Source organism: Nesoenas mayeri, assembly GCF_963082525.1.
Source record: "Nesoenas mayeri genome assembly, chromosome: 14".
Classification (NCBI taxonomy): Eukaryota; Metazoa; Chordata; class Aves; order Columbiformes; family Columbidae; genus Nesoenas; species Nesoenas mayeri.
In genome coordinates, this window is record NC_137556.1 from 16,348,859 (window position 1) to 16,364,641 (window position 15,783).

The following is a 15,783-nucleotide window of genomic DNA, read 5'->3' on the forward strand; positions in this document are numbered from 1 at the left end:
TGCTTTTCCAGCAGCCCCGTGACAAATAAACCTGAGGGTTTCTCTGCCCGTCCATAGGGACACAGCGAGTCGGGGGCACCGCGTTTGTTAACCAGGATTTTTCATATCTAAGTAATACGCTTTCCTCTCTGCAGCTATATTAAAGCAAACATAGGAGCCTTTTTATTACACTTACACAGTGTGTGATTCACAGTGCTCTATTTCCTGCAACAAGAAGGTGCCATGAAATTTCTACTGTTTAAAGAGATTGTATAGCAAAACAATATAGGGGATGAAATCTAATTTTTTAAATGTCTGCAAAGCATCTTTTGCCTTGGGGAAAATTACTTTGCATAGTTACTAATCATACAAGTGCTTAGGCGTGTTGATCCCCGTCTTATGGCTGAGATCCCCGTGGCTTGCTGGGCAAGAAAGAATCCCTGTAGTGTACTTGATGTTGCTAGCAGTAGATATACTCCTGGGGTACATGTATATTGAAATCAGAGGTTTGTTGAATTCCTCTTGCATACAATGAAGCCAGGAGCTCACAGCCTTCTCCTCCTCCTCCTGATGTCTGATCATTAGGGAAAATTCAACATTGTAGTTGGAAAAATACTCATTGGTGCCTGGAGTCTGACATATTGACAGACAAACTAACTTCAAAAGTGGTGAAAAATTAGAGTTCCAGATCAATTCATCTGACCTGGGTTAAAACTGGAACTAGATCTAATATTTGAAACTTCAACTGACCTTCATTTAAAATAGACTTGCACGAAGTGACTAGTTGTGTGTGTACTTCCCCAAAATGCAACCAGTCAAATTTTGCTTTGAATTATTCTCCTTTTCCACCATTTTTTTATGCTGTTTCTCCTTGGATGAATCATGAGATACTTGGTACTCCCATAGCTCTTCTGGTGAGGTTGTTTGGAAAATATCTCCATGGCAAATTTGCCAAGTTTGAAGTGTTTATGTTGATTTGTAATTGTAAATTGAATCCCAGTACTTAAGAGCTTTAGATAGAATCTGCCAATTATTTATTGTATACTTTTTGAGCTTGCTGCAAGCTCAAAGAAAATCCAGTGAAGCACAAACCCATTCAAAGGATTTGGGAAAAAGCAAAAATATAAAATTACTCTAAAGAATGTACATCTATTCCAGTGGTTTGCATTGTATACATTACACTGTTATATGCATAAGTAGCATTAAACAGTGATGCAAACGGTATATAAATGCCAGAATAAAGAAATTACAGTTTTCCATTTCCAGGTCCTTCATAGCACAGTAGTCTCTCCTCCTCCCCATAGGAATCTTCTGAGCTTTAAGTGATGTATGAAATCTGCTTGTTCCATGGAGTTCTTCATTTTTTCTCATGGAGAAGAGACGACAAGCCATAAAAAAAGAGACCTTCTGACTAGATGTAAGGGGAAACATGTTCACAGTTACAAATCAGGCAGTGGAGTGGGCTGTCCAGAAAGCCGTGCGTTCTCTGTCCTTGGAGATTTGAAGACCAGACTGAACAAAACTCTAGGCAACATGCTCTGACCTGATATCTCACCCCATTTAAGGCAGTCTAATAGGACAAGAAAACTCTCAAGCTTCCTGCCATTCTGAATGATCCCACGATCGGATGAAGTAATTATTTTTCTCATATAAAGCAAATATCTGCATTAAATATCTGTAAATTGGCCATGCTTTGAGAGGGGTTCAGACCAGGTGACCTCTGGAGGTCCTTTGCAACCTATGTCATTTCTGACTTTTGCCATTATAAATTCTTAGCAAAATGACACAGGGAACTTTTCCCTTTATTACTCAAAAGATTTCTGGCTACAGCAGAGATGCTATGCGACCCTTGTCCGTCTAGTCCAGGGCAGAATACTCTGCACAGACCTGTTTAATAGCTTTAGAATTGTTTTCAAGCCCTTTGCCTCAAGCTTTTTTTCCTCCTGATTTCTTCATTTAGGCTGCCATTGTAGTGATATTACTAAACTCAATAGCTGCTGTTAAAGTGAGGGAGCAGCATCTGCCAGACACAGAAATACAATTACAGTCAAGCACTAATGAAAGACTAAAGCAGCATCTGCCTTTTCCATGTCACTTCTGTAGCCTGCCTGCAACTTCCCAAAACAACCGGTAGCTCGTACGTCAGCATGTAATTCATTAGCACTTCTGACGCCAGCGCTCCAGGCTGGACTCACCTGACAGAAGCTCCCCTACTCATTATTACACAAGAAACTAGCTTCCTGATAGCACAGAAAGCTGGGAAAATGGACTTATTCTGTTGTGCATCCGAGTTACCACGTGGTTATCTAAAATCAGCTATGACCTTACCTGCAGGTGTAAGTCAGACAGCATTGAATTTTGAATGACAGAAGCCCAGATGCTGTGGCTAATAACTGTAATTCTCTAGGTAGTAACACGAGTACTGCAGGATTGTTTTATGGATGGTGTTCAAATGGAGTTGCAGTCTTTTGGACCAGAAATGAAAGGACATCCTTAAAATCTCTCTAAAACAGGACTGCCGGACTGCTCTGTGCTTCCTTCTTAACTCGTGATCAGCTCGTGACTTCCCCATTTTAATTTATGTTGAATAAATTTGTCATCACCATCACCCAGTTTCCTGAACACGGAGTAACACTTGAAGCTGGCTCAAGCAAGGATGATGATGATTTCACACTGCTTATTATCACCTGAAGTACTGACAGACTGTTCAGTGGTCAGTCATCACATTAGAAAATGAAAATTTTAGTAGACGTCTAAATATCTTGACGCAGTGAGAGGCAATCAGATTGCTCCCCAAAACTCCAGGCCATTTTAAACCATTCCTGGAGCCTAATATAATTATTTTGGCAATAAGCAAGCAGGGACAGACACATTTCCTCCATTAGCCGTTGCTTGTCGTTGATGGCTGGGAAGAAGACGTACTTGAGTAGATACTTCCATAGGGGCACTTCAGCTGTTCTCCTGTGATAAGTTATGTTAAATCAAGTATGACGATGGATTCCCTATAAATTTCGATAGAAAATGCTGGGAAAAAACCACACCAAAAAGGTGTTTTTACTTTTTGTACCAGGTATTGTATATCCTAAGCTATGCTTCCTGCCAAGAATCCTTTTTTTGCTGCCCTACAGTGCCTTTGAATGTAGGTGAAGCCTTTAACTAGTGATATTCTATAAAAGTCATGTATATTCAATTTTTATCCTGCTGTTAAGCAAAACTGTTGCCTAGTTCTCCATACAAGTCTCCTATACATTTTACATCTGCCTTTTCCTGATGATTTCTCATTTTCCCCGGCGGAGAATGGCATGTGGGATGTGCCAGCCAGTTCATGGGATGCTGAACATTTTCACTCCCATCATGTCATCCTCACTGTCAAAACACAAAGCTAGTGATAAAGAGAGAGTTTTCCAGTGGCTCTGTGCAACTTTCCTCCCCGACACTTTTCTTTTGGCTCATTAATGTACTTGGGATGGTTTCTGGTCCACCCTGCCGCAGCAGAAATCAGCTTGCAGTCTCCAGCATGTGTTAAGGTTGCTATGCTGCTGGTTTGTTCTGCAAGTTTTGTAACTATTTGCTGATAGTTTGATTACTTGACTTGACTGAGCTGAAAATGCAAACACTGCTAAGGGTAAAAGCCATATAAACATCCCCGTTTGCTCTTAAAAAACAATTTATTCAATCATTTTGGGTTTGGAGTTCAAAACGTTATTTAAATGTTAATCACTTGAAACTGTGCTTGGGCATATAATTCAATTATGGAACCATCTTAATTATGCAGATGGTGCTTATGAGCATCTGATACAATTACAGTGCCAATTCAGTACACATTCATTCAAAGGGCTTAGCTGAAACACATTATTATTTCAATGTGTGTGGACAAATTCACTTTTTCGGGAAATGGGTTCATGGAATTGTAGTACTGCTCTGCTCATTGCTTTCAGTGGTGTGTAAACCACAAGGTCTTTAACCATTCGCCTGTATTCTGAGGTGGTCCTGGGATTACGAGCGATTTCTTCATGTTTTTAACATACCCAGAGGGATGAAAATGGAGACTTGAGTTAATAATCCATCATCCCCCTGCGTAGCAGGCGGCTTTATTTCTACTTGAATTTTTAACCTCCTTTTGAATGCTGCCCCACATCTGGAGGCCGTGTGTAAATCTCATCCAATCAAGCTGATAACGAAATAGGAAAATTAGTGGATTTTACTTTCACCATAAATCGGTGCAAAATAAATACCATGTGATTCTTGCTAAAATAGGTTTCACCTTTTAACATTGTCCCTTCTTTTGGTGTGAGTCCAATAAAAGGAAGCCTTAGTGGGTTTTACAGCATGGTTCAGTATTTAAGGAAGATCGGTGTTTCTGCTTCCTGGAATATGTTTTTCTCATCTGCCTTGTTTTAGTTTAAAAAAAAAATAAGAAAATCTTATAACCACTTCTAACTCCATGTGAGTTAAGCCTCGTATACCTAATTGCTAATTAGATGCTATTAGCAGGGCTGTGGTAGTGAAGAAGGATTAAGCAAAGAGTTGGAATTTATATAGGGGAATATTCATAGAGGGGTATTTAAAATAGCTGAGAGTTTTGAAAGGAGTGTAAACCGTAAAGCATCTGGCTGAAAGTTTAACTCTAAGTAGGAGGAAAAAATTTTTAGGGATGATTTATTTTGCTTTGTCACAGTTTTTCACTTTTCCCCACCCCATTTTCCCTGATTCTGACCAGGAATAGGACATTAATCTTTCTCTTATCTCACTGAGTATGGCCACATCTTTACTACTGTTGAGCACACTATGTCCTCTTTAGATTTAGGTCCTGCACATATATTGCATAGATGATATACAGAATAGGTGTTGGCACCTCAGAAAAGCTTTGTAGGACCTGAGTTCCCACTTTGAACAGTCTGCACAAGCCCTTTCGTGTTCCAAATTACTTTCTCGGATCCTTACAGGAGAGAGCGTGCCGCTCTGGATCAGTTTCTCTCATTTTTGGTATTTGGCTCTTACAGAAATGTCACAGATTATATCACCATGAATCTAGTCATCGAAAATTAATGCCAGGAAAACATGTCACATTGTAAATTCTAATTGCTAGCTCTGGGTTTATTCATGTTTGTTGAAAATAATCAGAGAATGGATTTGATGCACTGCAGTTCTGGGTCAGCTTTGCTCTGAGGGTTCATTAATTGGCATTGGTGATAGCTGGACTTCAAGGCCACTCTTTGCACAGGAGTGAACAGCATCTGTACAACACTGCTCTGCTGTGTGTGCGCATCTTAAGTATCACAAAAAGACATGCGGTTGTCCACATATACAAATAAACTGTAGTTCAGTTGTAAATTCTCTTATTACTGAGATTATTTTCATATTTGCTTTATGTTTTGTTACAAGCACCTCTTGCAACATAAAATATTACTGTTATATTAGAAAGAAAATTAGTATTTAAGAGAGGTTCTCCTACCCGTCTGCTCTGCCCTGGGGAGACCACACCTGGAATATTGTGTCCGATTCTGGCCCCTCAGTTCCAGCAGGACAGGGAACTGCTGGAGAGAGTCCAGCGCAGCCACCAAGATGCTGCAGGGAGTGGAGCATCTCCCGTGTGAGGAAAGGCTGAGGGAGCTGGGGCTCTGGAGCTGGACAAGAGGACACTGAGGGGGGACTCATTCACGGGGATCAATATGGAAAGGGGGAGTGTCAGGAGGATGGAGCCAGGCTCTGCTGGTGACAACCAGTGACAGGACAAGGGGCAATGGGTGCAAACTGGAACACAGGAGGTTCCACTTAAAGATGAGAAGAAACTTGTTCCCGGTGAGGGTGGCAGAGCCTGGCCCAGGCTGCCCAGGGGGTTGTGGAGTCTCCTTCTCTGCAGACATCCCAACCCGCCTGGACACCTTCCTGTGTAACCTCATCTGGGTGTTCCTGCTCCATGGGGGGATTGCACTGGATGAGCTTTCCAGGGCCCTTCCAACCCCTGACATCCTGTGACTCTGTGAATTTCCATTAGACTTAAGACCGCCACTAGCAGAGAAAATTTTATAGAAAGGTTCTTCTCATTGTGGACTTCGTGCATTGAGTGTGTGTGTAGAATAGCAAGGTGGGGAGTATTTGCCATTTCTATGTATATTAAACTGAAGACTTATTTAAATATTTGAGTAGAATTTTGAACAAATGGGTGTGCTCAGTTTACCAAAAAAAAAGGTATTTTAAGATAGCTGACACTCTCGTATATCTGTATATTCCCCAGTTATGAGAGTAGTAATGTGGACTGTGGGGCTTTTTTCACCTTTTTAATGTAACAGACAAATGAACACCTCTATATGTGGGTTGGCTTTGGTGACTGGGTTAATATTTTTTTAGATTTAACCCCGAAGTTCAGTCTATTTTTATTTGATTATTGCGAGATTAATGAATTACAAACCTTTCCTCTGTTTTCAGGCTTCTCAATGCCAATAAGATCAACTGCCTGAGGGTAAACACGTTCCAAGGTCTGCATAATCTGAAACTGCTATCTCTTTATGACAACAAACTGCAGACCATCAGCAAGGGGCTCTTTGCACCTCTCCGATCGATCCAGACTCTGTGAGTATGCAGGCGTATCATAAATGACAGCTGTCTCTTTTTCCCCCAAAGATGTTGCAAAGGCTTTGCGTCTGACATTAAGACAGTTTGGAAGAGGCCCCAAGGTAGCAGCCCCTCCTTTTCTGACAGAAATAAAAGGAGCAAGAAAAAGAAGTATTGCATAAATTCAGCACAGCCAGCTATCGATACAGCCTGCCCATAGTGACAGAAATGTCATAAGTTTATTAAGCTCCCAAAGTAATTCATTCATACTGTTTGTTGGGAAGATAATACATAAATTGGTCTCTGTCCTGTGCATCAACAGCAGATTCTGTTAAACCCGTTACCTCACAGGTTTTAATGAGCTAGTGACTTGGCATCTCTCCTTATTGGGTCCGAGTCCTGCCGTACAGTTCGTGACTTCTGAAATCATATTTCAGCTGACATTCCACATAAGGGAAATGATACATTGTAGTACTTGATCCGTTAAGAAAATCCACTAAGCATTTTCTGAGAGTCTTTGAATTGGAGGCATTAGGAGAAGAGGCATCAGAAGCAAAATTGGAAGCAAAAGTAATGAAGTGACTCAGTATTTTACAGAAGACGGTGTCGTCTTAAAGCTGTGAGTAGCAAGATAATAAGGTAAATAGTACTCCTTCAAAGCTGGAGTTGGCAGCCTGAGAGAAGTGAAAAACAAGGAAGAACCTCCCCACCCAATATTCTGTATGTGTGTTTAGATATATTTGTGTGTGCATATATAGATATAAGGCTATGTGTGCTTATGCAGTGTGTAAGTATATGAATTTCCAGTCTTTATGTATGTGTGTGTATATATATATACACACACACACACACACATATACTGGAATATGCACATTATATATATATATGCATACCCATACTATAGTACTGGAAATGTATATATGCACATGCACATGTATATTTTAATACTGGGCATTCATTGGCCAAATTAGTTTTATGAATGCTGCCTGCTGCCTCCTCAGACAGCCACAAGCACAACCTTCGTTTCCAACAGAGACCTGGCCAGTAGATATTGCTGCAAGCCATTAAGGCAGAATAATCATGTACAGCCTCTCCCTAGTCTTGCCCCCCACACCTCTACCATACTTTCTTTCTGCTGAACATGCTATGTATGTACATAGATATATAGACATAAAAACAAGGGTGAAAGAGAAGGTTCCTTTACAGAGGTATATAAGATTTGTCAAGTTAACCAACAGACAACACGCTTAAGGTATAAAACTTTCTCCTTGGTTTCCGTGGGGTTTTATTGGCACTCCTCATGACAGTTACTTAGAATGGACTTGTTGCTTCACACCGAGACACTTTTTCATGAAATATTTTGATTCATTCTCCCATTTTTAGTACTCCAAGTGATTGCCATTTTCTGCCTTTTTTTCTAGAGCTACAAACCCAGTCCCATATCCTATCTCTATATGCTTACTTGTTCTTTGGACCTTTCACACCAGGCATGGCTCTATTACAAAAGTAATTGTTAGGTTCTTGAGGCACTTTCTGCAATATATGCTTTCACTTCCCACCCCTTGACAGCCCTTGCCCTCCTGTGTTTTATGCTTATTCTGTTAAGTGACAGTTCATAAATATAACTGCAAACAGAAAAGAAGTTTCTGCAGTTGGAAAAAATCACACTAACAGGACCAGAGCAGAGTTCTTGTGAGGCTATAACTTTACACCTCTGTCCGAACCAGATTGAAACATCTGTCTTTTTAAACTGTCTTTGTAGTTATTGGAGAGCTGTGTCCTGCTGCCTTGGAGGTCAGAGGGACTGGTGCGAGTTAACTGAGATCAGAGTCAGGCTCTGGGAAAGACCTGCCGAGCTCTCCTGGTGTAGTGCTCAACTTTATCAAGCAGAATGAATCAGTACAGCAGCAGAGAAATGCTGTTTCTCTCTAAGATACCCCAGCAGATTAATATGAACAAAATCTAAATATGCAGTTAAAGTCAGTGCTATAATACCTATTTCCAAATAAATGGGAAATATGCTGTGCAAAGTTTGGTGCAGGATTGAGTAGAATTCAACCTTGCATAAACAGTTCAATCTCAAAAGTAAAAAGTTTTGATCCAGGAAAAATTACATATAAGGGGGTACTATTACACGTGAGAATATGTAAATAGCAATTTAATTCTTGAGAAAAGACCTCTGGATCACTTCTTGCTTTGCCCGCAGACCCACCTTATCAATTCACATTTTGATCTCTAGGAAACTGAGCTTGCCAATTGAATTTCTTTTAAACCTGGATGCAAAATGATCTTCAGGCCAGGTGCATCTGAGAAGGTGCATTTCTCTCAAAAGGCAGCATATCAAGCTCTCAGGAGAAAATATTTGGCTTTGTAGGCAGGAGGTCTGTGTTCTTTAAAGCAGGCTTTGCTATCTTAATTTCTGTTTCCTCTGTGAACGGACTTGCAGCAGACTTAATGAGCTCCGAAATGTGATAGTCCACAGAATTCTCCCATTCATGCGCAGCTCTGTGTGGCTTCCGCCAGGCCTGGGTTTTTGGAAGCTTATTCAATTACTCTTCAGGTTTGCGTTTGTGAAAAACAGTGATGGAGTACAGTGTCACAGGTCACTTCTGATTAAACATCCCATCCTTCTCGCAGACATTTAGCTCAGAATCCATTTGTGTGCGACTGCCATTTGAAGTGGCTGGCTGATTACCTGCAGGATAATCCGATAGAAACCAGCGGCGCTCGATGCAGCAATCCGCGTCGCCTTGCCAACAAACGAATCAGCCAGATCAAGAGCAAGAAGTTCCGCTGCTCAGGTAATTCATTTATCCAGGCTGTACTGCACTTTCAATTCAGAAATAAGCAGGTCCAGAGAGCCTACTAATCGAATCTGCAAGACAGTGTTTGCTATAATGGATATTATGGAGCATCTTTTAAAATTAAATTTGGAAAATTCAGTTAGTTCTTCAGAAAGCAAATTACTTTATGGATTTTAAAAAAAAAGGGGGGGAAGAAAAAAAAAGGCAGTCTATAGCTGTCTTCTGTGTGTCTTCTAAAAAACAAAAGAGAAAAGCTTTCGACATCTAATTTTAAAGAATTACTAAGTTATAAAATGTCTGAGGAAAACAATTAAGATGTATATTAATCCGTGTGGCAAATGTCATAATTTGAAGGGGTGGAAGGTGGATGGATTTTCGTTTGAACTCTTATTGACCTTAATGAGAGCTGAGCTCAAGTAAGTTCTCAGACCTAAAAGACTGAGAACACTGAGTGAGATTTTCATATAACTGGCAATGGGCATTTCTGACCTAGGTTGTGAGTGAACCTGAGGGCGAGGGGATGGCATCGATTCACATACTTTCCTAGGTCTTTGTTTTATGTGTATCTACAAGAAACCTGCTCTAATTCAAGTAAAACTGCTATTGAAGTGGGTAAGATTTTTTTGTTTCAGGAAGCTTTGAATCTAAACATGCATCATAGTTTAGGCGAAGGTTTTGTGTTGTGGGCTAGATGGAAAAGTGTTTCCATCTGAAAATAACCTCCCAAGGAACATAAACACCTTTTTCTCAGTCCGACCCGTTCTTTATTTATGGTCCAGCTACCAGTAAAAGGACATTTATTGCCTTATACAGCACAGCTAAGCAGGCTGCTTCTTCATGTGTTTTTTGTATTGGTTGTATGTATTTTAGATTACTGCATTTTTGTATACTGTAAAGACAAGCAGGTTTCAGTGAGCAAGTCTATTAGTGTGCACTGAGAAGAGAAATGACTGTTATTGATGGACTACCTTGCGGTGTTTTCTATAAAAATTACTATGATTTTTGTCTTTTTCCTCTGGAAAAAAAAAAATCACCGTGATTAACTATGTTCCTGGTGGTAAAAGATTAATGAGTCTAGATGGGGATGCAGCATGAGGCTGAATGGCAGCAGCCCAAAACAAGCCGTTGTGCTTTGTGTGTCTCTGCGAGCAATATGCTGAGCTAAACCTTCTCTTTATGGGGAAAATAAAATGAGGATAACTTCATTTGCAGTCAGGTTTTCTTGGGCATGCTTGTTAAAGTCTTCAATCACTTGTGACTCAAGCCACAAAATTTGTAACCAGAACTGAAATCATGACATACTTTTATCTAGGTTTTTGGATTATGTCCAACATAGTAACAAGATAATTAGTCAGTAATATTCATATTTAACGAAACTGGAAATGAAAATGCATAAATACAGTTTAGAAAGGAAAGCAGGCTGCAGAAACAGATCAGTATAAATCTGTACCCAATTTGCCATTGTTATTTTCTTCTGCTTTTTTTAATCGGCTAGAGAAATTAATGTTATGGATGTGCATGCGTGCCTTGAACAACGGTACAGGCTATTGGATGAGGCAAGCGCCATCTGATATCATTTAGGAAAGGTCATGGCTAAGATGAGCAACAATGCAGAACACAGTACCTGGTGATGCTGAGAATAAGGTTTGGTGTGAGTTCTTATCTTGGGGGTCCTTTCCTCGAGGCATTAGGCTGTTTTTCCCTTGGTCTCCAGTTCTACGAGTATATCAAAACCACATGGAAAAGGCAGAAACCTGACTTATGAAGGAGGAGAGCGGGGATTGTACAGCTTCAGAACAAAGATTTCAGCTGCATGAAAACTAATTCTATTCAAAAGCTCAATAGAGACGATATCCTTGCCTGTAGAGATTCCAGATGGCAGTGAGATACATTGAACTCGACTCACTGTCTGCGCACATGAGATGGGGGAATGTCTAATGGTTTAGAAGAGTCTTGGTTTGTAAATCAATCCAGAGAACAGACATCCTTGGCACCTGTTGTGCTCAACTTGTCCCTTTGAATCATGGCTGCTTCAGACTTGGCATTTAGCAGGAATTTTCCATGTTTCATCCCAGGATTTAGCACAGCACGTCTCTGCGCGGAGACGTCCATGAGGTATGAATCCTCATCACTCAAAGTCAGACTGTTGAGCAGTGCTTCGTGTTACCCGGGGACGAGCCTGCACAGTCCCGCTGGGATGCAGCGCTTAGCAACTCAGCAGTGTCCTTGCTGCCTGTGGCTTTCTCACAGTCCAGCTTTTACATTATTTGCTCAATTTTTATTTGAAATCCTTTTGTAAATCTTTTTTTTTTTTTTTTTGTAAATCCTTTTGTGCATCTCTTTTTTCAAAGGGTTCTTGTTTCAGAATCCTGATATTTTAATGTAGCTTGTTTAATACCTTTAGTAGTTGTCAATGGTTAGAAAGATGATTTTGGGGGGCAAAAAGCAGTAGATACATGAGAGATTTTATCCTGACCTGGTCTTTGACCTTTGAGAAGTGATGAGGACGCACAGTGTGAGCTCTGTGGGACTAGAGATACTCAGCCGGTGTCAGCATCACACCCGTGAGTAGTTACATTTAGGTGATCTTAATACCTTGGCATCAGGGAAAGGACCAATTCTGAAGTCATAAAATTCTGAGGTTGTCCTGAAGCAGTTTGTGTGTTTTCCAGATTTATTTGGATTCTAAAAGGTATTGTGAAGGGGACTGTCAGGAAGGACCTGGCGGGAGAAAATAGGTGATTGTTCAGTAAATTAAGAGAAGGGAAGGGCTTTTTGTGTGAGGATGGGAGGGAGGAGTGGATAGCAGGAATGGGGAAGAAAAGCTGAGATGTTTGAAGTGTCATCAATCTGAAATGATAGAGGAGCGTCAAGAGGACACATTCAGAGGTGCAGATGGGCTAAATAGAACCATATTTCATTAATTAATTCAAACTGTAAAGATAAAACTATGCAGCATAGTGAAAAAAATAAAAATCATATCTAGAAAACTGTGTTCTGCAAGTTGTCTCCTTCAGTTTTTATTCCAGCTCCCACCATCCTTTTAGATGGTATTTAGCAATAAGAACTTGCCTTCTTTTTTTAATTCATCGTTGAGCCACTTTTCCCAGATGCTATTTCCTCCCTGAAACAAATGACTCAAGCTTTTACTGATAATGATGGAACAACATCTGCAAAGGTTATGAGTGGCCATAGGAAGGAGATTCTTTGCAACAGGTAGAAAATGTACATAATTCTTTTTTAAAGGAGAATTTGAAGCATTATAGTGTGAAATGAAGGAACGGCAGGGAAAGGGTCGTGTTTTTGCCTGGGGCTGTGAGACAGGCAAAGCTGTTGAATATACTATCAAATATGTTTAAGCCTCAGATTGCAACAAATACTATTTTCCATGTTTTTCTGCCTTCCATTTAATGCGATGCACCAAAATGATAATAAACCTCCCCCTTGTTCAACTCTCCCCACGCAGCTATAAAATCTGAGACTAAGAAAGGTTTTTCTTGAAAGAGAAATTGGAGGAACAGGCTGTGACTAATTCTCTTGCATGTTCAGTGACAACAGTAAAACTCTGATGATCATTTTCTTTTTGGCTGCATCTGCCCACTGTCCACCCAAGGATCCAAATGGTACTTGCCAGTGTTAGGTCACTGGAAGCTCCCATTCTTAGTACCAATAAGAGGTGTGTGTGTGGGGAATTTGATGAAGTTCACTACGCAGCAGTTTTGTTTTCTGAAGCAGCACCGGGTTTTAGGAGGAAGGGAACTCAATATATGAGCAGATTGTGTTGTCTCTGTGGTATCTTATTGTCACTTCAAGAGCTGGCAGGATCCTCGATTGCTGTGTGACACTGTGTATGAAATAGCTTTTGCAGAGAGCTGCCCTTGTGTTCAGCTGTATGTTTGTTCCTTGAGATATGTTTGTGTTTTTCAGTATATTGTGTATTTCAAAAGCAATGAAAGTTCCACCTGCCATACTGACACAAACCATTTCTGATAACAATCAAAGCATATGTATATCCGCGAGCAACACATCATGAAAGCTTTTTATCTTCTGATTCTTAGAAATAAGAATCTTAGAAATAAGGTTACTATTTGAAATACTATGAAACAAACCTCTCTTGCAGTTTCCTCTTGCATTGGGGCATGTGTTGGATCTAAGTGACTTTAATTAGTTACTTCTCTTCCAGATAGTGCTGTACAAATCAAAAGCACAGGGAATAATAATAGGAGGACAATGGACCATCTGCCAGGATAATTCTCTCCTGTTTGGACACTGCCTCTTGTGAACCCAACCCAAAGCAAAGCGAACTCTGTGGTACATATGGATCCAGAGCTTGCGTGTTCAGGACTAGTGTCATTTCTTGTGCTATCCATTATTAGATAGTAATGTAGTTGCTGGTTGTTGACTCATAATTTTTGAAGGTATTTGATAAAGCCTCTTCTTACTAGTTGCAGTTTTCCTCCTAATTCTTTGTGTCTTTTCCAGCCTCTGTCTTCATAGATATTAATCTTTCTTGGCTTACCTGTCTGCTTTAGAACAGAGTTCCTATTACTTGTGATCACCTGAGTTTTCCCTCCCTCTTCTCTGCATTGTTTGAGCCTTGGAAGCAATGGATGGAGTGCTCCAGCCAGGAGAACATGGCTGCACATCAGGGCTTCTGGTCCAGTCCCTGTGGCAGTTCACACTGTCCCTTGGTCTCCCTCGGTTATCCCTTCTCTGCTCTTACTGACACGTAAACACGATTTAAGCTCTTTGAGCTCTCAAAATGAAAGGTGCAGCGTATTGTTACTTCTCCACTAGTGTTTAAAAGTCACGAAAAGAAAGTCAATTTAATCCAAATCTTACGTCATGCATCCGATTGAAACGCTCTACAGTTGTTCCCATAGCTTGCCAATCACTCTGATGAGGATTTTGCAAATTCCCTCTGTTTTTCTGTGAGCGAATAGTCATTGACAGACTATGTATTCGTGTTCCTGCCTTTAGCATTCTCTGGTTGATGAAAAGTGCTGATGTCCACCTGCTCTTGTGTGCCTGGTGACAGTGCTGCGGTGACACGTGCTCGGGGATTCTCTGTTGTGTCTGCCCTGAGCTCTCTGTCCAACAGCTCCTGCCTGAGGATGCACCAAGCCATGTTGGTCTGTCCATCTGTCCATGCGGAGGTGACAGCGGTGGGGACTGGTGTCCTGCGCAGGTTTGCGGGAAATCTTGTTTGAGGTCAAACTCCAGCACTTTTCCTCATGAGGGCTTTTGCTTGAGCGGCGTGAGGGAGAGGAGTACAAAACATCTGGACAACTGGAAGATTAACTGCATTCCCATTTCTTTCTGTGAGTTTTTTTGTGTGTTGTGTTTTGGTTTTATTCAGTTAAATACTGTGTATTCTGCTTTTTTCCCCGAGAGAAAGACAAAGACTCAGCAAATGTACCTTCAGAAACTCTGAATATAGTGAAACTGAAGATATGCATTTGCTGTGCATGTGAGTAATTTTATCTGAATGGAGGTTGTTTAACAGAAACAAATCACCTGCAGATTAAATCCTAGAGTAAATTCATAATTATGAGCATTGTACACTGTAACTGAGTATGTTTGATCTTCATTTTGCATTAAGTGTTTCTGAAGTTGAAGTCATTAAAGAACACAACACAGCTGCTATGTTTGATAGTAATGGAGCTCAATTCCCTTGTACTGTAGAAGTGTTCTTGTCAAAAAAGTCATTTGGCTATACTGTATACTGATTATAGCCCTCCTTTTTGGTAAATCTTTGATAGCCGTTCAGATCTTTATGTTAATATTTGCAGCAGTTACTCCAGCCCTTCGCTATGATGAAAACTACGGTAGATGTTTCCTGCACTGCAGTAGGGGAGAGCAAGCAGAATGGAAACTGTTTTACTCGAGGAAGCAGAAGCTTGACATAGAACAGGTGGGGCTGTTTGGCAGAGAGTCCAGTTCTTAATAAGAAAGTAAATTGACACATCCCAGTTTAAAAGCTTATTTTAAGGCTGTGCCTCGTTTTATTTTTAAGTTGAAGTAGTCTTCAAAAATCTAAACATCCAAGCTGGTTTGTTACCAGCCAACATCCTCATTTGGCATTATAGTAAAGAAACAATGAAAAGAAGGAGAATGAATGTTAAGTCACAGATGCAACTATATCACTTAGGCATCCAAAGATGGCCTAGATTCTCCAGTTAGGCAGAATACAGAGCTGTACAGATTCCTCTCTTGAGATCTGCATTGTCCTCTGGAGGTGCCTTCATTAGTTTTGGCAGAAAGCTGAGTGATTACTCTCATGACTGAGACACCTCAAGAACTAAGGTGGGACAAAGTTTGTGCTCTTGACTCACATTGCCATGGCACGTGCTGAGATTAAGCAGAGCAACGCTTACCAGAGATGCAAAGATAGCCAATTTTTATGTATATAGCAGTCACCTGAATATGATAAAGAAAATAATTG

The 15,783-nt window shown here is 40.5% G+C and overlaps 1 protein-coding gene across 1 annotated transcript in view; it reads left to right on the plus strand.

The window, feature by feature from the left end:
• The window catches only part of SLIT3 (slit guidance ligand 3), a gene marked incomplete at both ends in the record, with an annotated part of 483,041 nt that overhangs the window by 343,978 nt on the left and 123,280 nt on the right, over window positions 1-15,783 (plus strand). Inside the window, 2 exons of the mRNA XM_080353334.1 lie at window positions 6,409-6,552; window positions 9,172-9,335. Coding sequence (XP_080209460.1) covers window positions 6,409-6,552; window positions 9,172-9,335 — 308 coding nt within the window. The remainder of the gene's footprint in view (window positions 1-6,408; window positions 6,553-9,171; window positions 9,336-15,783) is intronic.